We start from the raw sequence: 22,520 nt of genomic DNA, 5'->3' as shown, positions 1-22,520 counted from the left end.
GTTTTTATTCTTTCCGGTTTTGTGTTTTCACTTCTTGGACTGCGGTATCATCCCCGAGGGGCTTGCTTTGCGCCCCGGAGCTTGGTGTTGAGAGCCCCCAGAGCCCCCACACTCCAGGCAGGGGCAGCCCGCTCGGTCCACCCCCTTTCCCTGCGGGGCCACCGCGGAACTCGTCCCGGGCTCCCCGAAGGGAATTCCGGGTGCCCTCCGGGGCCTGGATGCGGGAGGCACCGAGAGGGCACGAGGGACGCCCGCCCTGCTGACCAGCTGCGGCTCTGCCCACTGCCGGGGCGCACCCCGCCGTCTGCACAACCCCAATCTTCCCGCCTCCCGCAGGCCCCCCGCCCGGCCAGGCCCCTCACCACCCCCAGTTCCCGCGGGAGGGCCGAGGGGCGCCGGGCCGCCCGCCGCGGGGAGGGGAGCCTCGAGGGCCGCCCAGGGTGCCGGGGAGGGGTCCCTCAGCGTCTGCCCCCGCCGGCGGCCTGTGCAACACACGCCCTTGCTGGAGCCTTCAGCGACCTCGCGGGCGGCGCCCGGGGTGCCGGGCTGTGCCCTCGGCTAGAGGCCGCGGGCCCCGCAGAGTCCAGGCTCCCCGCTGGGGGGGCCGCCCCGCCCCGCCCCTCGCCCCGCCTCGCCCTGCCTCGCCCCGTCTCCGTCGCCCCTCGCAGGGCCCCGCCCCACCCCGCCCCTCGCCCCGCTGAGCCCCGCCCCGCTGAGCCCCGCCCCGCCCCTCGCAGAGCCCCTCCCATGGCGCCCTCCCACCTCGCCGCTCTCTGGCCACGCCCCTCCCGCCCAAGGCCCCACCCTCCCGTCCCGCGGCCTCCCCTGCTCCCTGCCGGCCCCGCCCCCAGGCCCTCCCGGGGAACGCCCTCCTCCCGCACCCAGGTGGGGTGCCGCCACAGCGCTGCTTGCCCAGGAGTCCCGGGGGCGCCTCGGGGCGCGGGTCCGCGTGAACCACACACTCAGCACGTCGCGGTCAAAATGCGCGTGGTTGCGCCGGTGCAGGACAGGGAGCAGGGGTGACAGGGGCCCTAGTGGCCTCGGGTTGTACCCTGGTCCCCTCAGTTGTTGACCCCTGCCAGCAGGACTCCTTCTGCCCCTGTGAGGATGGTGGGGAAGGGGCTCCTGGTTGCCCCCCACCCCACCGCACCCCCGCGGGTGTTTCAGAGCCCTGGGCAGGGGACCCCCTCTGCTGTACAGCGCCAGGCACGGAGCCCCTCAGTCCCGGAGCCAAAGTCCTGTCCAGAGGTGGGCAGCACGCCTCCCACCACCACCCTGGGGACTCCTTCCTGCCCCATCCAGCGTCTGGGTTGCTTGGCTTCCTTGGCTTCTGGCCTCATCACTCAGTCTCTGCCTGGCCACTGGGGCATCTTCTCTCTTGTGAGGACACCAGCCACTGGATCAGGGCCCTACCCCAGTATGACCCGATCTTAAGGAAAATGCTCACACCTTCAATGGCCTGTCTCCAAATAAGGCCCCCACCTCCACACCCCTGTGCCCCTTACCCCACCCCCCCACCCCCCGCCCTGGGCCTGGGACTTAGGACGGGGAACGTCATTCAACCCAAACACTGGATGTTTCTCAAACTTGCAGAGAAGACTAGCTGGGAAGTTTAGAAAATGCAGATGTCCCGGCCCCAGCCTGGTTCTGTCCAGCTGGGTGGGGCCCTGGGATGCGAGTCCCACAGTCCTGGGGTAAGCGAGGCCCTGCAGAGCCGCTCCCGAGTTGCCACAGGGTGTGCGTGGGGGGCTGTTGCTGTGGGACCCCGGGGCAGACAGGCTCTGCCCTCCCAGCACACCCAGGGCCCGCTGGCCAGCACCCCCGCTGCTCCCACCTGAGCCGCTGGACGAGGGGCTCCGCAAGGAGGGCCAGCCAGGAGCTGGGTTCTGGGACCCCAGTCACAGGTGGGGTGGGGCGCAGAGCCACATGCACACCTCCCTGTGCTCCATGCCCCGAGCAGTGCTTGTGCGTGTGTGTGTGTGTGTGTGTGTGTGTGTGTGTGTGTGTGTGTGTATGGTGGAGCACTCTCCTCCGAGGGCCCTGCTCCCACAACAGGATACCCCCAGGGCAACACCTGTGGGGATTCTCAGGGGACCGCCCTCCCTCCCCCCAGGCTTCTCTGCTGCACCTGCTGACCTCTGTGCTCTGTCCCTTCTGGACAAATGTGGGACCTGGTCCCAGTCAGCTGCAATGTCCCAGAGCACTCTGAGGGCCGCCCAGCAGGACCCCCACCTCCCAGCCGGACCCCACCTCCCAGCCGGAACCCCACCTTCCTGCTCTACCTACAGGGGTCCTGCCTCTGTGGGGTGACCCTCCCGCCCCAGGCCTCACCTTCCCTACCGCGCTGCCCTGGGCGGTTTCTGTGACTGCGGGCTGGTCTCTTACCTGCCAGGTGTCCTCAGGAGGCCTGCATTGTCTTTAGGACTCACCAGCTCAGGGACCGAGGAGGCCAGAAGGACACTGATGAAGCGAAGACACTGATGGAGGGGGCTACTGCCTTCCATGCCCTCCCCCTCAGGAGGCCGCCTAGAGAGAGGGGCCGCCTGCCCGCCCGTTACAAACGCGTGGCGGCTGCCCCCTGGCGTCCCACGCCTGCAGAGCGCCCCAGAGAGCTGGGAGGGCAGCTGGGGAAGGGGTGTCCAGGAGCCAGAGGTGACACCCTGCTTTGCATTTGGGGGCTGGGGGTGGGAAAGGCAGCTGGCAGAACTGACCATCGTCCTCCAAGGCCCCCACCGTACCCCATCCAGGTAGCCCCGGGGCCTCTGCTCAGCCCGAGGGCTCTGCCGCCAGGGCAGGGCCTGTCAGAGCCTTCCCTCTGTGCAGTGCGGCTCATTGGAGGGTGGGCAGGGTGCCTGGGGCGAGGGGGCAGCTCATGGGGCACCCCCAGTGGAGCCAGGAGGTCAAGGACCCTCTAGTGCAGAGGGAGGTGCAGAGCAGGTGGCAGGGCTGAGCTGGGGGCTGGGAGGGGAGGACGGGGTCTGCAGCCGGGGGAGGGGGGGAGTGGGAGGGGGATGGAGGTGGGGAGCTGCGAGGTGGGGGGAGGGGAGGGGGAGCCAGGAGCAGGACGCACAGGAAGGCGGGCTTTTGGGAGCGGCAGGGGCCTGGGAAACAGCCTGAGTTGAGGTGCATTAGGTGCAGAAGGCAGGTCATCTGGGCGTACGTTCCTACGGAACCCTGTGTGGATAGAGCCGGAGGTGCTGCCGGGACAGTGGGCCTCGAAGCGGGCTGTGCACAGAGGGGCCGCTGGTGGCAGGTGGGCCCCGTTGGGAGCCCTAAGGAGATGCATCGGCAGGAGGAGGAGGGGGGAGGGGGAAGGGTGTGGCGAAGGCCACCTGGGTGCAGGGGACGAGGAAGGGCCCTCAGGTGGACAGTGAGGTCGGGGGACCCACTGCAGGAGCTCGTTGCTCCATCTACTCACTGGCTCCTCCAGGCTGCCGGCCGTGTGGGCCATGGTGGAGGGCAGTGGGGGGCAAGTGGAGAGGCAGAGCAGGGGCCCCACAGTGTGGTCACTAATGAGGGGACCCCTGAGGAGGTGGCATCTAGGCCGAGACAGGAAGGACTAGGCCCCTGAGGTGGGAGCGGAGGGTGGCAGGAGGGTGGACCTGCGAGGGCGGAGGAGAGGGGGCAGGGCCCTGTGGGCTTTGGGCGGGTGGCCAGAGCCTGAGAAGGCTGGAAGCAGGAGGGACAAGGGGACAGAAGGTGAGTGAGTGTGGTCAGGGTGGAGGCAGGGGCCATGAACTGGCGTCTCCGGGGAGGGCTATGGGGACAGCTGCCTCGACCAGGAGCCCACAGGCCTAACTGGTAGATGCACGGTGGCACTGAGGAGTCAGGGATTTGGGAGCCAGCAACAGGGAGTGGAAGAGGCGGGTGTGACGCAAAGCAAGAGCTGTTTTTGCCAAGGGAAGCGTGAGCAGGTCAGGGGCCTCTGGGCCACGGTGGGCTGTGGTGAAATAAGGGGGCAGAGAGGTACAGGTGGGACAGAGCCCTGGGGGCAGGCAGGCGACAGGCCCAGGGCCACGGAGTCAGCCTAAGACTGGGGCAGCTGAGCTGGGGTGGGGCAGCAGGGGTCCGAGTCACCCCTTTAGGACAGGGAGCTATTTGTCAGGGACCAGAGAGCCCCCCACCCTTTCATGGTGGGGCCTTCTGAGCTGAGCCCTCAGCAGGGCGACAGGACCATCAAGTTCCCCCCCTCCCCATTTTATGGTTGAGACCCACCTGGGTACACAGTGGGGGAGGGGGACATGGCTACGCCCACCTTCAGTCCCTTTCTTTGCAGCCCTCCTCCATATCCCCTGGGCACCCTATGGTTTAGAAATCACTTTGAGGTGTGTGCCTGTAGGACCCTGGATGCCTGAGGCATCCCATCTCCTGGTTAGGACTGGGCCCCTTCTAGCATCTGTTGACCATCAAAGAACACAGCCTGATGCTCCCCAGCAACTTAAAAAAAAATTAACTTCCATACAGAATTCACTGTGTTTGAACTTTTTAAAGAACAGTGTGTGTGTATTACCAAAGTAATGCATGTTCATTGTGTGTGTGTGTGTGTGTGTGTGTGCGCGCGCGCGCGCATATGTGTGACTTGGAGGCCGAGACCCTTGGGCCTCTGCATGCAAATTCATGCAGAACAATGCAAATGAAGAACAGAGCTGCAGGGCCTGAGGTCCTGAGGTTCGCTGGCTCCCCACCCCTCCCCCACTGGTCTGCACAGGCAAGTGTAAGGAGGGTGCCTGGCTTTCCTGGGACGCCCCCTCCACCACGGCCCCCCCTTGACTGCGAGCCTCAGGTGCCTGTGTGGACGTGGGTGACTGCTCTTGATTCTGCAAATGGTGGTGGAGAAACTTGCCATCAGGCTTCCAGTGGCCCCTGCAGAGCCCTGGGCCAGGAGCGCTGATTCTGGGTGAAAACTCGGGTTATTTTGAGGCAGAGAGCAGTCACAGCCTTCTCTCCTTTCCACGGCAGACTCCTATTTGAGATCTTGTTTGGCAAAGCCATTGTGCTACGTTAAGAGCATTTGGAGGAGAACTGTTAGGTTAGTTTTATAGCAGGGAAACCAGGCTGGAGAAGAGACATACTGGGACAGACTGGAAGGGCACCCAGGGTTCCCTGGCACCTATGTGGCCACCACAGGTGGGGACGCTATGGTGCTGCCCTGCCCTGGGGTGCACATCAGCCCTGGCTGGTGTAACTCCAGGCCACTCTGCTGGTTCTGGAAGGGGAGCTGCACTAAAGGGCTGGCTGCCTCTGGCCCAAGACCTGGCTCCTGCTCCCCAGGGAAAGCTCTGGGGACATTTCAGGTGTGGCCCCTCGAGCTCCCTCCCCTGCTCGCCCTTTCCTGGGGCTGGGACCTCTGCACTGTCCTAACCTACCTTTCTCCCCACCACTAGTCTGGGCAACCACGTGGCTTCATCCTTGCAAGGACTCTCCTGGTAGTCACCGACTGGGCAGGGTGGGAGGGCTGCTAGGCTGAGGACTTTCTCTTAGTACCTGGGCACCAAGACAGATTTCTTATTGGGTCTTTGATGGAGGCAAACTCCAGCTGGGGCCTAGACGGCAGTACCTGTTTCCCACGCCTCCCTCGCCCCCACCAGTGGGTCCAGGAAGCCTGGGTGGGTGGGGTAGGGGCAGAGCAGCCCAGGAGTACAGTTACTCTGGCAAGGGACCAGGCCCCTCACACCTCACCAGCCTGTGTGTAAGCTGGGGGTGATGAGACACCCCCAAATCAGACAGCCCTGAGGTGTCTGTCATTGGTGCACAAGACACTCAAGGCCTTGACCCCGTGTCTGCTCCCCTGCCCTGCCCTGTGCTTGTGGCCTCGGGTCCCCTGCCTGGCCTCCTCTGCTCACAGAAGTACGCTCACCCACCACTGCGGCTGTCAAACCGAACTTCTTTATTAAGTGCCAAGGGTTCAGGTGGGCGCTGCCCCCTGCCGTCCCCGTCTGCCGGGGCCTGTGCTTGGTGAGTCTCCCAGGGCCTGAGGCCTGTCCCAGCTCGGGGGTGGGGTGGGGGGCAAAGGAGCTGGCCCTGGCTCCTGGCGGGAGAAGGGGGGCTGTGGAAAGCGGTCTCCAGTCTGTAGTGTGGCGCCGGCTCACTTCACATGCTCTGCAGCGTGAGAGGAACAGTAATACTTCTTGTGGGCGATGAAAGTGGACAGACTGCTGAACTTAATGTTGCACAAACGGCAGTATCTGTGGTTGCCGTTGGGCACGGCGCCCGGGGTCCCCTTGCTTGGGGTCTGGACGCCCTTGTCCGAGTAGGAAGGGGGCGTCGGCGGCGGCGGCAGCAGGGCATCAGGCACCGGCGAGAGGCAGCGGGCCGGGGCGGCGGCCGGGGACGGGGGTAGGCTGGGCGGGGGGCTGCCGTTGGCCGGGGCCGGGGGCAGCTCCTGCAGCTCCTGGCCGTGGAGACTGTCCCGGGGGGTCCGAGGTGCGGGCTGCGGGGAGGAGGAAGAGGAGGGCGAGGTGGGCGGCGGGGCGCGGTCGGCCGGCGTCCTGGCCTCTGCCGCCCCGGGGCCGGCCGGGGGCTTGCCCACCAGCAGGCCGTGCGCCAGGCGGAAGTGCTCGAGCAGGTCGCCCCGGACCACGCCGTTCGGGGGGCAGTAGGGGCACACGACGGCGGCGGCCGGGGCCAGGGCGAGCGCGGCCTCGGCGTCGGGGTCCGGCGGGCCGCGCAGGCCGCGCAGCTGCTCCAGCGCGCCGGGCCGCAGCGCCGTGGCGGGGCACGAGTACTTCTTGTGGGCCAGGTAGGCCTCGAGGCTGTGGAAGCTCACGCGGCAGGCCGTGCACTCGTGGTAGTCGGCCAGGGCGGGCAGGCCGGGTGCGGGGCCGGCGGGTGCGCCCTCGGGACCCTGGCGCCGCGGCTTCTTGCTCAGGTCGATGGGGCCGTCGTTGGCGGCGGCGGGACCCGGCGAGGGCGCGGCGCCGCTGCGGCTTCCGGGGCGCGGCGAGGCGGGCGGCTCGGCCGGCGGGGGCGGGGCGTGCCCGGCCGCGTGCAGCTCGTAGAGCCGGCGGCGTCTGCGCGTGCGCACGGGCGCGGCGGGCGCGGGCCGGGTGGGCGCGGCGGGCGCGGTCCTGCGCGGCGGCGGGTCGTGGCGCGAGGCGCAGTAGTAGCGCTTGTGCACCGAGTACGTCTCGTGGCGGCTGAAGCGGATGTTGCAGGCCTCGCACAGCGTCCTGCTGGGGTCGTCTTCCGCGTCGTCGAGCGAGCTGCCGGGGCTCGGGCTGCCCTCGCTGGCCGCCGCCTCGGGCTCGGGGGTGGCAGCGCGGGGCTCATCGTCGCGGGGCCCGGGGCTGGCAGGGGGCGCGCGGGGCCGGCGCGCGGGGGCCGCGTCGTCAGGCGCGCGGCGACCGGAGCAGTAGAGGCGCTTGTGCACGTAGAAGTTGCTGACGTTGCTGAAGGTGATCTCGCACTCGAAGCACGTGGCGCCCGCCGGGGCCCCCGCCGCGCTCGGGCCCTGCCGCAGCCGGCTGTGCACCAGCTCCGACATCTTGGCCAGGATCTCCGAGGCCGGCGGCAGCGCGGTGGCCGCGTCAGGCCCGAGCGCGAACTGCGGCAGGAACAGCGCGCCTGGCGGCCCGGGCCCGGGGCTGGCGCCGGCCGGGGGGCTGGGCAGCTCGGCCTTCACGCGCGCTGTTGCGGGGCTGCGAGGCGACGGCGTGCGCGAGGGGGCCTGGCGCCCGGGGCTCGGCTCCCCGGGAACCCCAGCCTCGGCCTCCCCAGCCGCCTCCACCTTGATAGCCGCGGGGGGCTCGCTGCTGCCGCCGCCATTCTGGGGAGCCTCCCCAGCCTCTCCGTTGGTGGCCTCGATCACGGGTTTCCTGTCCGTTCCGGCCGGTGGCGTGTGCGCCTGGTCCACGGAGGCCAGGGGGCAGTGCAGGGCTGCGAGCTGCTGAAAGCTGGCCAGGGTGTCTGCAGGGAGACCAGATCAGAGGGGCCGTGGGTAAAGCCAGGCTGGAAGGAGCATGGGGGAGGGGGGGGAGCGCGAGGTAGAGGACCTAGACGAAATACTGATACTGTCCGGACACGCCTTCTCCTCAGAGACAGCCCTGCCCGCCCCCGCTGCTCAGGGAGGCCCAGGGCCCTGTCCCAGGCTCACCTGGATGGGGCTTGGCACCTGGGTGCCCAGGCCCGGTGGAGTAGATCTCGCCCTTGGAGCCAGGCTGGCAGATCATGTGGTTGGTCACCAGGTGGCTGTAGAGGATGTCCCTTGTGGTGGAGATGAAGCCACAGCTGTGACAGACACCTGCGAGCCAGGCTGAGGCGGTCAGGGCCCACCCTGTAAACCTGCCCCCACTCCACCCATCGCGCAGGTGCCCCCCCAGCTACCTACCGCTCAGGGTATCCGTGTGCACCTTGAGGTGCCGCTCGCAGTTGGCCTTGGTGGTGAAGGCTGACAGGCAGATGAGGCACACAAAGGGGCGCTCCCCTGGAACACGGGGCTGAGTGAGCGCGGCGCGGGGCAGCAGAGACCCAGCCCCCATCTAAGAAGGGACCACAGCCCTGCCCCAGCCTGGGGGGGGGTTGTCCCTGGGGTGGAGTCCGTGCTGTTGGCTGGCACCCTGCGCTCTCAGAGGCGGGCACACACTGCCTGGGTGCGGGATGGTCCCTGGGGTGGAGTCCAGGCTGCTGGCTGGTGCCCTGTACTCTCAGAGGTGGGCATGCACTGCTTGGGTGTGGGGTGGTCCCTGGGGTGGAGTTGGTACTACCAGCTGGCGCCCTGCGCTCTCAGAGGGCATGTACTGCCTGGGTACGGGGGCACATGCTTTGGCCCTGGGTGGGGGTGGGGGTCTCACCGCTGTGACTGCGCATGTGGATCTCTAGGGAGCTGGCGCTGGGGCAGCTCTTGCGGCACTGGGGGAAGGGGCAGATGCGCTCGTTGGGGTACGTCTCCTTCGGCTTCTCGTCTGCAGCCACCGTTGCAGGTGAGCCAGTGCTCTGGCGGCTGGCGCAGTAGTAGAGGAGGTGAGCCTGCAGGTTCCGCTCGCTGCGGTACCAGATGCCGCAGTCCTTGCATGGGAAGACATCCTCTGTAGGGGCCGGAGGAGCAGCCTCAGCAGGGCGCCCTGGCGGCAGAGGGGACCGCGGCAGGGACCAGGCTTTTCCATGCTTCCTGCCAGCCCTGGGCAGCTGAGGCTCATGATGTCCAAGAGGTGATGGTGGGATTGGCCACCAGCTCTCCCCATCCTTCATGTCCCTGCCACCACTCTTGTCCTTTTAACCCCACTTCCCTGTCTGCAGATTCCAGGGTGCCATGGGACTTGCATTGAGTGGGATTTCTTAGTTCCCCCTGGGATGGCCCCATGATGCAGGAAGTCAGGGGCCTGACTTGCCAGTAGTCAGCTCAAGCAGGCAAGTGAGGGCCTGGCTGTGGGCACACCTGGGGGTGGCGATCAGAGGGGTGAGGCTGGGGCTGCAGAAGGAAAAGGGAGCCCTCCCTGCCCCCCATGTGCCTGGATGTCCCCATGTCAGTTAACGATGGAATGGTTAGAGCCGTAGAATTCATGAACTTCACCCAGCATGCTGCTTCAACTTGTTGAAGCACTTGGGAGCTTAGAAGGCGTGGGGGTTTTACCAGCCGGGGGGTGGGGGGTGCGGGGGCTTTTCTGAAGCACGCTTGGTCCCAGGCTGCGGTCAGTTTGTCTTTCAGCAGCGTTTTCGGGAAATGCCCATCTTTCTCTGCCCCAGGTCCCTGCTGGGCTAGTTGGCCCTTGGCTGAAGGCAGGCAAGGGGCAGGGCTCTGCTCTCGGCCTTGACCTGGAGCTTGGGGTCCCGGGCTAGACCAACTGCACTTAGAGACCAGCACGGAATCTGCCTTATCCTCTGTAGGTTACCACCCTGGCTTCTCTGAATGTAACCTGGGAGTCTGCAGCTCCCCTGTTCCAGGGCCACCAGCTTCCCCTGCTTTGGACTCTTAGGGAACAGAGGAGCTGTTTGCGGGTGAGATGGCCTCTCCCCTCTGCTTCTCCGCCTGCAGCTTTGCTTGATTTCCGTGGGTTAAGGCTCCTTCCTAACAAGCTGTCTGTCTGTTGGCACCAAGTTTCAAGCCCTTCTGTTGGGCGCCTCGGCAGCTGCGGCCTCTATCAGACGAGGCCTTGAGCTGGGATCCTGCATCTGTGAGGCCATGGGAGGGCTGTGCTTGCATCTGCAAGGTCACTGCTGGGAACTGTGTTTTGGGCTGGCATGTGGGGAGCTGGGCCGGGCGCCTCTGGCCACAGTCCTGAAATGCAGTGAGAATGGCTGTAGCCCAGCAACTGAGGGCTGATGTGGGCCACGTCCTGGGTTGGGGCTGCTCAGCTAAACTGCACAAGTAGTGCTGGGTTGGTACTACTGTTGGCCCCATTTTACAGATGAGAAGACAGAGGTTCAGAGTGGCCTTGGGTTCTCACGACTCTTTTAGACCATCTGGGCAGCACTTGTCCTCTGTACACGGATGTGTAGCCCACTGAGGAGTTGTCAGGAGGTAAAGTTCCTGGGACATTGGCCCTGGGGGTTGAGGTACTGACACCGAAACCTCAGACTGGAGAGAACTCCCCTGAGCTACACAGAGGGGAAACTGAGACCCTCCCAGTGTCCTGCAGGGGCTGGCCTTCTCACCTCCTATCAAACCTCAGTGTCCTTTGGTTTGCTCTCAGCCCTGTCAGCAGCTCCCTGCCCAGGACCCTCCCAGTGTCCGGACCCTGCCCCCGTGAGAGCAGCACAGCTGCACCCCAGCCCCTGGTCATCTCCATGAGTACTGGGTCAGCTCTGGCCATCCAGGCTGCAGGTGCTGACCCCCTGAGAGCCCACATTCCTGCCAGCTGCTGGTCCGCTTCCTCCCTGCTCTGGCCCTCGCTGCCCCTCCAGCTCCTGTTTGCCTCATGCCCCGCTGGCTCCATAGGCTTGTGGTCAAGGCTGCAGTGACATCTAGGCTGCCAGATCCAGGGGCTGCTTTTTAGCTCTCGTCTGACCTGGTGTCGCCTTAGCCTTGCGTACAGCGGGCCCACAACCCGTCCCTGCACTCTGGCTGTTGCCCGCGCTCGGCCTGCCCACAACCCGTCCCTGCACTCTGGCTGCTGCCCGCGCTCGGCCTGCCCACAACCCGTCCCTGCACTCTGGCTGCTGCTCGCGCTCGGCCTGTCCACAACCTGTCCCTGCACTCTGGCTGCTGCCTGCGCTCGGCCTACCCACTCGACTCCAGGTGCTGCAGCCGGGCCAGCCTTGCCTGAGCTCCTCTTGCACGTGCTGCCCCTGACTGGCCGTGCCCTTGCCCCCCAGCTTCCTGGTGACTGCCTTGTCCCAGCAGGCACCTGGAGATGAGGGTGCCCAAAGTTCCTCTCCCCCAGATCTCCGAGGCCGTGGCAGCACCACCCGACACCCACCTGAGGCCGTGACCTCTTCAGCCGCCACCCCCCAGCAGCTCTCTGCTGGTTCTGGCCAGCTTTCCTGTAGGGGCTCCGTTCTGCCTTTCCCCACCCTGCTTCCATCACCGTTGTGGCACCCTTGGTAGAAAAGACAGTTCCGTTCACGACAGCATCTGAGAGGGTACAACATTCCTTGTGGGGCGAGGTGCTGGTACAGTGGAAACGACAAACCGCCGCTGAGAGAACCGAGGCCTCGGGGCATGGCTGGACACGAGTGCTCAGGGACCAGAAGGTGCCACCCAGAGTGCCCCGCAGACTTGGTCCCTGTCAGAATCCTAGCAGCCTTTTTGCAGACATGGAAAAACTGATCCTCAGATTCATATGAAATTGCAAGGTGCCCTGAATGGTTGACAAAGAACAAAGCTGGGGGCTTGATGCTCCCTGATTTCAAAACTGACCACCAGGTTACAGTGGTCAAAGCGTGGGGTCAGGACAGACGTACAGACCAGCGGACGAGGGCGGGGCTGTGCATAGATCTGCGCCCAGCGGGCTTCCCATGAGGTGCCATGCAGCGGGCGCAGAGGTCGCAGCAGAGGGTGCTAGGACGACTGGACACTGTCTACAGAGGAAAGCCAGACCCTTACACCGCACACAAATGAACTCAAAATGGACCAACGACCTAAAAGATAATAGAGCGAAAACCAGGGAACTTGGAAGAAAGCACAGGGGCAGTCATGGCTGGGGTTTGGTGGTGGATTCTTAGAGATGATGCAAAAGCATAGGTGACAAAAAGGGATAAGTTGGACTTCATCAAAATTAAAAGCTTTTGTCCAAAGGATATGAAAAAATGAAAACACATACAGAATTGGAAAAAAATAGTTGCAAATCATATATCTAATTAAGCGCATAGAATCCAAAATGTCTGAAAAACTCCTGCAACTCGACAGCATAACAGACAACTCAATTTAAAAAATGGGCAAAGGGCTTGAACAGACATTTCCCCAAAGAGGAGATGCAAATGGCCAGTAAGCACAGTGTCACTCAACATCAGGGAAATACAAACGAAAACCACAGAGACAGCACTTCACGCCCACAGGAAGGGCTATCATTAAAAAAAACCGGAAAGTACCAAATGGTGGCGAGGGTATCTCGGTGGTGGGGGTGTAAGCGGTGCAGCATCATGGAGGGCAGTTCGCAGATCCTGAGAAAGCTAAATATAAAACTGCCACGTGATCCAGTAATTGCGCTCCTAAATACATGCCAAAAGAGATGGAAAGGAGGCACTTGTTCCAAAAGAGATGCTTTGCACCGCTGTTCAAGGCAGCATTATTCACACTAGCCGAAAGGAGACGATTCGTGTTCAATGATAGATGAATAAAGAAAATGTGCACGCGGTACATCTACACCATGGAGTATCATTCGGCCGTGAGGGGGGAGTTCTGAGATGTGTGGCAACATGATGAGCCTAGAGAGCTGCTGAGCGCGACAAGCAGGGACCACACGCATGTACACGGCGATCTCGTGTACAGGAAATAACTAGAAACAGCAGATGTGTAGAGGCGGAGGTTCGAGGCTGCCAAGGGAGGACAGGAGGCGGGGCAGTCATTGCTTGGTGGGTGCGGAGTGTGCGTACATTTTGGAAAATCCTAAATGAAGTAAGTGCTGGGATGGCTTCCCCATTCTGGGTGCCTGCCCAGAAGCTTGGCCCTGCCAGGTCTGGGTGACCTTTATCAGCCCGGAGCATCTTTCCTGAGCAACCCGACTGAGCAGCCCCCAGCTGCCGCCCTACTGCCTCACCCTGCCTTATTTGTGCCCCAGGTGATGAGTGGCACCAGTGACCCCAGTGCCCAGGGGTCCACCTGGCTCTCGGGGTAAATGACCATCTGCGGACATGTCCTTCCCAGGTCCTCACAGCAGCCCAAGCACCCCGTGCCCTTCACTTGAAACTGGGTACTTGCTTTTCTGGGGCCCCGCCAGGGCGCTGTGCCCCCAGCTAACACTTGGCCACATCACCGGTCACCTGCGGTGCCCAGGACAGCCCCCCATGACGGGATCACCGGGCCTCAGGTTTCAGTGCTGGCGGGGATCCCTGTTTTGCGACGTGTCTGAGGGAGGTGTGGGGTTGGCCGGCCTCTGCTGGGCCACGGAGACCTTTGTGTCCCTGTGCCCGAGCTCCCATCGGGGAGGGGCCACTCCGCCTCTGCCTGTGATGGGGTTCTACTTCTCTGCCACCAACCCCCTGTGGGTCCCTCCCGTGTCCAGCCCCGTGTGCATCAGCCACAGTGCTCTCCTCGGTGGCCCAATGGCCAGCCCAGGCCTGTTGGCCCCAGGTCCCCACACTGCCCAGAGGCCAAGCGCGGCCAGGGTGGGTACTCACTGTTGACAACTGCCGTGGCCAGGATGGACGCCATGCCGGCCTGCTGGGGCAGGAGCTGGATGTCAGTGGGCACAGGGGCTGGGCACTCGGGTGCCCCCAACTCCCTCTTCCCAGCGTGGTTGGGGGGGCTGGGGGGCTCAGCCGTGAGAAGCACACTCAGGAGGCCACCTGCGGGCACAGGCTTGGTGGTCCTGCACCACAGGGCATCATCTGCAGGGACAGGCATTGTCCAGGTGACACAGGCCCGCCTGGCCGAGCCCCCTCCCGACTCACACTCGCCAGCCCCCCTGAGCCGCCCCATTTTAAAGATGAGGGCATGGCAGCGGGGTAGAGGGGCTGGTCTCAGGTCACCCCACTTCCCCAGTGCACACCCCTGCCCCTAAGGGCCAAAGCCTAGGGACCCTCCAACCCTTTAGTGGTAGAGGGGTCCCTGAGGTCGGGTTGCACAGCTGCCCCATGATTTTAGGGGGGCCCTAACCCCTTGGCTGGAGGGCAGCCTGAGGTGGGCACTGCTAGAGAGGTGCCTGCTCTGCCGGTACCCAGGGGGGTGCCCTGTCCTTGTGATCACTGGCGGGAAGGCGCAGCTTTGGCCCCACGAAGCCTCCAGGCTGGCTGGGCTGAGCTTGGCGGGGGCGTCCACCCGAGTGTCCAGCCTGGGCCTGAGCTGGCTCCAGGAGGGGGCATGCCCCACTGGGTGCTGCTGGCCTCGGGCCACTCTGGGCTTAGGACTGGAGGGGAGGTCACCGTCGTTGGAAGGGGGGGTCTCGGCTGAACTCGCAGGGCTGAGCCTGGAGCACCTGGGCCTCAGTGACCCTTGTCCTTGCCAAGCAGCCTGCCTTGCCCAGGGTCATGCCAACCCAGCCAGCATCACATACCGGCTGAGCAGAGCCCATGGGGCCTGTCCTCACCAAGCGTGCCACTCCCTAACCCACTGCTGGGGGCTGTCCCTTGGGCCTTTGTTTCTGGAACCTTCCTGCTGCTGGAGGGGCTGTCACCTCCACCTGCAGACACAGAAGCCAAGGAAGGACTGGTCCCGTGGCAGCTCGGTGGCAGGGTGGGGGGCCGGGCCTAGCACCCACTGCAGACTCATGGCTTCCCTGCAGCTGCCTCAGATGGGGAGGGGGCTCTAGGCAGCAGGCTAGGCCCAGCACCCCTCCCCCTACTTGCTAACATGGGGTGAACTATGTCCCCCCCAATTCATGTTCAGCCCCACACCTTGTCCCATGGCATGACCATTTTGGGAAACAGGGTCTTTGAGGGTGCGAATGATTAAGAGGAGGCCACATTGGACAGTGGGGGGGCTGGACCCAAGGTGACCGGGGCCCTTATCGGGAAACCCAGACAGGCACAGGGAGATGCAGTGTGAGGGCAGAGGGAGGGATGGGGCAGACGTGGCCACAAGCCAAGGACACCAAGGGTCCTTGCCAAACAAGGAAGCCGGAGAAGGTGAGGCAGGCCCCTTCCCTGTGGTTTCGGGGGTCACGCAGCCTGCCCACCCTGCAGTGTGGCCTCCAGGGTCACCCCGGGAAGCTCAGACCCTTCACTAGACTTTGGGTCCATCCAGAGCCACCCCCAGGGGTGGGTTTTGCCTCCACCATGGACTATCACGGGGTGCCTGGGCTCAGGGCAGCCCTGGGGGTGGTAGCTCTGTGCAGAGGGACCCCTGTGGGAAACGGGGTGGGGCGGACCCTTCTGTGGCTGCAGCCCTGCTGTTCCAGGACCCCACCACACTGACGTCTGTGTGGACAGCTGCACCTGGCTGAAGAGAAGTTGGCATGTCCCACTTGCTTGTCCCATGTCCTCTGAGCCTCAGCTCCTTGTCTGTGACAGGGCGGGGCAGAGACCTGTGGCCCCTCGTGGCCCTGCCATACTGAAGCGACCAGGCCGGGAAGGCTGGGCCCCAAGTTCCTTGGGTCTAAATCACTGTCACAGCTTCAGGAGCAGGAAGTGCACAGGGTGTCCCCAGGAGCCGCAGAAGCCGGCCCTGTGCTGGGTGGTCTCCCTATGATCCTCCCGTGTAGTCCTCTAGCATGGTTTTCCCTATGTGATCCTCCCATGTGATCCTCCCGCATGATCCTCCCCATGTGATCCTCCCCATGTGATCCTCCCGCATGATCCTCCCCATGTGATCCTCCCGCGTGATCCTCCCCATGTGATCCTCCTGCGTGATCCTCCCCATGTGGCCCTCCCAGGTGGTTGCCCACGTGGCCTGAGCCTGGGAACGGCGCCTTGGCCGCAGGTGGGTGGGGCGGGACCGGCCTCACCCTCTTCTCTCTGTCCCTGGCCCCTGGGCTCTTCTTGGAGGGCCATGCCGTGCTCCCAGAGGGTGGGTGGGAAGAAAGGGGGCCCGGGCCCAGAGAACAGGGTGGGCTCAGCTGCAACGGGTGTAGAGGTGGTGGGGGTGGGGGCGGGGCACAGGGGCCGGGGGCCCGCTGCTCAGCCAGCACTTCGGGTTTTCCCTCGGCCTCACGCCCATTTTGCAGGTTAAGACATGGAGGCTGGGACAGGCAGGGGACCTGCCACGGCCCTGCAGTGGGTGCACAGCCCGCTGGGGACCCCAGCCCTGGCCCGGGTTGCGCTCACTGCCCCCGCCAGTCCCCCAGCCACTTCTGGGCTGGGGAAGCAGCAGGTCTAGGCGTGGCCCCTGCAGCAGACACTGTCCGGGCCCAGCTGGCCAGGGCAGCAGCCATGCATTCCGGAGTGTTCTTGGGCTGTCTGCCTTGGGAAGAGCCCCTGGGCCCAGAGTCTGGTGGGGGCATCAGCGGCCCTCACATGGGTGTCCCTGAGGGCGTGTGGTCGCGACGCCAGGATGGCCAGCCTCAGCCGGCCAACCGAGAGCAGATTCTCACCCAGCCCCGCCCGGCCCCACTGGTTTCCCTTTAAGGCCCGGCCCGGGAGAGCCAGTGACCTTGGCCTTCCGGAAGGCCACGGGGAGGGAAGCGCCGCGCGATACCAACCCTTCCTGTAGACCACTGAGTTGGCTTCAGCGTCTGTCGGGGCCTGGGGCAGCGACCGCAGCCAGCAGGCCTCGTCTTCTAGCAGCAGAGTCAGGGCCGGGCTCTGCAGGAGGCAGGGAGGGGGGCGGGGTCCCATCAGCACAGGAAGGCCCGGCGGGGGGTGGGGGACTCCTCTGTGAGCTGCACCCCCACCCCAGGGCCGCGGGTGCTTCCATTTGCACCCCGTGGGGTGGGTGGTCTCAGACCCTGGGGTCCTGCACCTGCCAGCCATGGGCAGTCTTGAGACTGGGGCCCAGGGAGGTTAAGCAACTTGTCTGAGGCCACACAGCTGGGATGGCAGGCAGGACTCGCACCCACACCCATGTCCTCCCTGCCCTGGCGGAGCCCAAAGGAGTCACTGGGAGAGGGACTGCCCCGCCCTGGCCCCGCCTACCCTCTCTGGCCACACCCCTGGGCAGCCGTGCTGGCTGCAGAGGGAGTCATGTGGTCCTCCCTGCCCGCCTGATTTCCACCCCACACACCAGCTCTGCAGCGAGGGGACAGCACAGCCTGGAGCCCAGCACGGGCCAGGGCGGGGGCAGAGCCAGCAGGGCTGAGCAGCGGAGCAGACACTGGCTGCTGGGGCAGGCTGGGCTTAATCCTAGGATGCTGACAACGGCCGCAGTCCCCCAGGCCCTCGATCTCCCTCCTGCTCAGGGCACAGAGGGCATATCTCGGGCTGTGTCCAGTGCTGGTGCCCCGACCCCAGTCTGTGTGGCCTCAGGCCACCGGATGTCAAGTCTACAGGGATGTCACCTGTCCTGTACTCAAGGGTCTTGGCTGAAACCAGCTCGCTTGCTGTTCTGTGCGAATAAATGCCCTTTAACCAGAGGCTCCATGCATCACCGCCGTTGGCTGCGAACCCCAGGCCTCCTGCTGCCAGTGAGGGCTGTGGGGCAAGCCTGCCCCGGGTGGGGGGTGCTCCCTGGGGTGCCCCCTCCGTGGGGAGCATCACATGGCATTGAAGCAGGCCATGGAGTCCAGCTCGGCTCCGCCTCCCCGCTGGTGACCTTGGTGAGGCCCTGCCCCTTGGGGCCTTGGGGTCTGCACCACGGCTGCCCGCGCCCCTCCTCCCATCTGCAGGTCAGCACGCCAGCCCGGAACAGGGGGTCTGGGAGAGCCCCACGCCATGCCACCCCACTGAGCCTCGGCTGCTCTTCTGCAGGTGGGGTGATGGGCCCTCCTACCGGGGTGTTATGACGACGGGGTTCCCCGGGGTATCAGAGGAGAGAACCACTCGGTGATGCCAGCACAGGGGAAGGACAAGTCCAGTGGGCAGACCAGGTTGGCAGTGGCCAGATGTCACCTGCGGAGGCAGCATCTGTGCCAAAGAGCCTGCTTTGGGTGGGCACCCCGTTTCAGGGGACACCCTGGGGGTCTGAGGGGCTGTAGGCACCTGCGGGCGGTGCCAGCTTGGAGGGCTCTGCCAAGGTGCTCTTACGCAGGCAGGGGCTGGGGAGCTGGCACAAGGCTGGGGACCCCGTGCTCACTGGCCCAGCATGGGGCTGGGGCCTGGTCTCTGCCGTGGGCCCCTAATGAATATTAATGAGCAGAGGAGGGGGGAAAATTAATCTGCCTGCTCCTTTGCTGGCTGCTGCGGTAACGATATGAAATCTAATTATTCGTCCCAATATTTCTAAACCTTCAAACTGAGACTGACAGCTTCCCGGCCGGTTTAGGGGCTTATCACTCCAAGGAGCAGAGTGTTCGCGGCATGATAAAAAACATGCACACGCAACTTTTGCTGATGCTGCAGAAAACCCCCTAATTTCTCCCCGTAAGTCTGAGCAGAGGGCGGGAGGTGCCGCGCTCCTGCCTGGGTCGGGGCCTCTGGCTGGAGTGAGGGGCTTCAGGGGTCCGTCCTCCATGGTCCCGAGCTGGAGCACCCTGCTGGTGTCTGCCCTGGGCGGGGCTGGGTGTGGAGGCCACAGGCTGGGTGGCTGCGAGGGTGAGGCAAAGGGAGAGAGGGTCCCCTGCCCACACCCCAACCCAACTCCCGGGGGGAAACTGGCAAAGGGGTCTGGAGCTTTGAAACTGACGGGGCCCCTCGCATCTGAGCCCTGAACTGCTCGGGGAGGGGACTTGGCACCTCCAGGTGGGTGCGAGGACAGGCCAGGAGCTGTGATCCTGACCTCTAGGGCTGACCCCTCCTTCTTCCAGGGGAGGGGAGCAGGGCCCCACACAGTGTGGAGGAGGGGGCTGCACAGGCCGGCCCTTGCATCACACCAGGCGGCCAGAGGCCTGTAGTCGGCGCCCCGCCCAGGCTGAGGAGGTCCAGCCAGGATGCGGCATCTGCTGCCCTGTGGGGCTGGCCCAGCGGGGGGCTGCCGCTACTTTTCTTTTTCTTTCTTCTCCCCTTTTTGTCCCTCCTGTTTGAGAGCCCTGGAACAAAAGCCCTTTTCTCTGGGCCGAGGGGCCTGCCCTGTGGGTGCTGGGGGGCAGTGGCTCCTCCTGCCTTTCCTGCCTGCCCTCGGCTGACACGCTCCGAGTCGCTGGGCCACCTGCACCTCCTTTCCACCGCGTGTCCCCGCCTCGGCACCCTGCCCGGGTCACGGTGGCCCCCCCCCCGTCCCTCCCTCCCGCCCCTGTGGCCCCGCCCGGCAGGGGTAGTGGTGACCACTTTAAATTCTCCGGGTGGCTCTGAGCGCTCTCCTTGTTTTCCCCCAACAAAGAGGTCAGTGTCTCGATTCGGAGCCTGATAACCATCGAAACCCTATCTCCACCGCATCCGCTGCTACAACTTTATCGGAGGCTGTTCCCAAACCCTGCTGAGCACGGCTGAGCAGGGTGGAGGGGAGCCAGAGAAGCAGAGCCTACTGCCAAGGCTGCTGGAAAGCAGGGGCCAGACAAGCCCCCCGGAGCCCGGTGGGCAGCCCCTGCTGCCTCCCGCAGGTGGGAGGCTCACGGCAGGGTCAGGCCCAGCTGTGGCAGGCCTGGGAGGCCGCTGGCCACTGGCCCCACAAACCCTCACTGCAGCCTGTCCCAGAGGCAAAGGGCTTCTCCATCCTTGGGCCCCTCTGGTATCCCCAGACCCTGCAAGGATCCCCATTTCACAGGTGGGTGGGCAATGCCTGGTGAATTGCCCATGGTGGGTGGCCATGGAGGGTGAGAACCCAGGTCTGAGCAATCCCCGCACATCACTGCAGCCTTTTCATCCATTCATTCATCTGTGCTTCATCCATCACCCACCCACCTCCATCCATCACCCACCCATCCACTGCCCACCCACCTACCCATCCATCCATCCACCCACTTATCTCCATGCATCCATCATCCATCCCTCCATTCATCTATCTGTCCATCTCTCTATCCATCCCTCCTTGCTCCCTCCCTCCATCCTCCATCCATCCCTCCATCATCGCCCCCCACCCTCCACTCATTCACAAGTGGTTCTGGAACCCACGGTGTGGCAGTGCTGGGGAGGTGGCGGAAAAAGCACAGAGACCCAGCTCTCCCAGGGCTCTACAGAGTTGGGGGTGATGAGCACCAGCACCAGTGAGGAGAGGCTGGAAGGGGCAGCACTAGAGGAAAAGGGGCAGGTCTAGAAGGGCACGAGGCGGCAGGGGAGGTGGTGGCAGCCAGGGTGGGTGGGCAAGGCCCCTGGAAGCACAGGGAATGAGGAAGGGGCCGGTGGGTATTAGGGGAGAAGCAGCAAGAGCAGAGGCCGGTGGAGATAGGGCTTGGCACTGGGGTGCTGGGGGGCAGCCAGTTCTGCCCTGGGCGTCCTGACAGCAGTGAGGTGCAGTACCCTGGTCCCAGGAGGCCAAGGGAGGGCCACAGGTGCAAGGTGGGTGCGTGCCATGACCCCCCCCACTGCCACTGCGCTGCCCCCCAGCCCTGCCTGAAGCTGGGGGTCTCGGCCCTTTACCTGGGCCCACCTGAGAGGATAGGTGGCAGGGCCTGGGAAGGGGGTGCTTGGAAAACCTCTCCCGCCTGCAGTCCCCAGAATCCTGTGGCCAGAGGCCCCCTCTTGTCCAGGGCACCCCCAGGTCCCTACAACGGCAGGCAGGGAAACTGAGGCACAGAGGGGCGAGCACTGCAGGTCCCAGGAAGCCTCCTGTCTGCTCGGGGGCCGCAGGCTGAACCCAGGGCCTGGGCAAGTGCCGCGCCTCTCCGAGCACCCACTCTCCCTTCTGAACCAGGGGGACAGCCAGCCCCTCACCTTGCTGCCTGCGGGGGTCGCCATGGGGTGTAAAGCCCCAGCTGGGGTCTGCTTGTGGCCCTATGACTGTCTGCTCCCACCGAGTGGGGCTGGCCCCACCAAAGGCAGCAGGAGGAGCAGCCAGCCGGGGGGCTGCTGGGCACAGGGCTCAGGCCACAGGCCAGGAGCAGGGAGGGGCCCGGCTGGCTGAGAGGGGCAGCCAGGAAATGTGTTAGTCTGCAAGACCCAGCACACAGAGCAGGCAGCAGGGCGGAGGAGATGTGGGGAGGACACGAGCACGGGGCACCTGGGCACAGGGCCCGGGGGGGGGGGGGGGGACCATGGAGAGGGTAGTCACATGACTGCCAGGGGCTTAGGTGGGGTCAGGAGGGAGGGAGGCGGTGCCCCTGCTCCTGTCCCCTCTGGACTCACTATCCCTGCAAGCAGATGGATATGGAAATTAGAGAGGAAGTGAGGAGAGAAATGAGTGGGGAAGAGGAGGGAAGGGAGGGGGAGGGGCAGGAGCCAGCCCCTCCCCCTGAGTGGGCCCCCCTGCACGGGTCTGGCTCTGCGACAGGTCGAGTCCCTGTTAGCGTCCGGGGGAGAGCCGGGTTGGGGGCTGCTTGGACCCCAGGGTGCCCCCCAGGCCCCGGCCCCTTCCCACAGGTGAGTGCAGGCTCCGGGGCCAGGTGCCTCTCCAAAGGGCCCCCACTGTACCCCGAGTGGAGGCTCACCTGAGCCTCACAGCACGTGGCCTGGGGACCCCGCCTTGGCCCAGGCGGGCGCTTTCCCCCCAGTATCCTGCAGGCGGCGGCCCCCACCTCCCCCGGCTGCTCGACCCCCTGGGGGGGACAACCGGACACAAGCCCCTGCAAGGCAGCTGGCTTTTAGGGGCAGAAGAGTTTACGGGTTCCTCCCCTCATTTCTGGGCCCTCATGAGCGTGTCTTCTGCATCAACTGCAGAGTTTGGAGCTGGCCGGCTGCAGGGTGTTGCCTCCAGACCCCCGGGTTTTGCAGGAGGTGAGCTGGGGCCCAGGCCAGGGAAGGGACCCAGTGGCGGTCCCACAGCCTGCTAGAGCCGCAGCCCGCAGGTGGCCCCGGCCGGCCTCTGTCCCCTCTGGGGCGCCGCCAGGGGCCCCGGCAGGGAAGGGTCTGCACGCCCACCGCCCTCCTTCCTGCCTCAAGCGTGCAGGGCACCGTGTATCTGGGGGCGGCGGGTGGGGCTTCCTCAGCTCCGGGCCGGGGGGGGGGGGTCCTGGGGGGGCCGGGAGGACTGGGACTCGTCAGCGGGCTTGATAAGGGACCCGCTGAAATGTTAGCAAAAATATTTAGACAATAAATGAAGTATCAGAAAGGCGCGTATCTCCAAGAAATCAATCATCTTGTACCATGTGTCTGGACGCCCGGCGCCAAGGCAGAGATAGTCGCCGGGCCGGGGAGATAAGGGTTAATCATGGATTTAATTCTGACGCGATAGGGCAGGAGGGGGGAGAGCAGCGGCCCCACCCTCTGGAGAGCCCCCAGTGAGGCAGCCCCTGTGCCTGCCCTGCGTGGGAAGCTCTGGGGGCTCCATCTGTCAGCTGCGAGGGGACGGCGGCCCTGTCTGCAGCTTGGAGGGTGGGGGAAGTGGGGGGCCCTGCATGAGGGGGGCACGGCAGGCCGTCGCTGGT

General features: G+C 64.8%; 1 protein-coding gene across 1 annotated transcript in view; it reads right to left on the bottom strand.

Annotated features, from left to right (window-relative positions):
• Positions 1 to 5,867: 5,867 nt before the first annotated feature.
• ZFPM1 (zinc finger protein, FOG family member 1) overlaps positions 5,868 to 22,520 on the bottom strand; it is a 59,747-nt gene continuing 43,094 nt past the window's right edge. The window contains exons 5-10 of the mRNA XM_077133261.1: positions 16,671 to 16,773; positions 13,714 to 13,923; positions 8,790 to 9,023; positions 8,327 to 8,422; positions 8,093 to 8,239; positions 5,868 to 7,905 (exon numbers count right to left, since the gene is read on the bottom strand). Of these exons, the coding sequence (XP_076989376.1) occupies positions 6,086 to 7,905; positions 8,093 to 8,239; positions 8,327 to 8,422; positions 8,790 to 9,023; positions 13,714 to 13,923; positions 16,671 to 16,773 (2,610 nt within the window). The 3' untranslated portion in view covers positions 5,868 to 6,085. The remainder of the gene's footprint in view (positions 7,906 to 8,092; positions 8,240 to 8,326; positions 8,423 to 8,789; positions 9,024 to 13,713; positions 13,924 to 16,670; positions 16,774 to 22,520) is intronic.

The sequence above is a fragment of the Tamandua tetradactyla genome, chromosome 16 (genome assembly GCF_023851605.1).
Source record: "Tamandua tetradactyla isolate mTamTet1 chromosome 16, mTamTet1.pri, whole genome shotgun sequence".
Taxonomy (NCBI): domain Eukaryota; kingdom Metazoa; phylum Chordata; class Mammalia; order Pilosa; family Myrmecophagidae; genus Tamandua; species Tamandua tetradactyla.
This window is presented reverse-complemented; position numbering and strand designations above follow the sequence as displayed.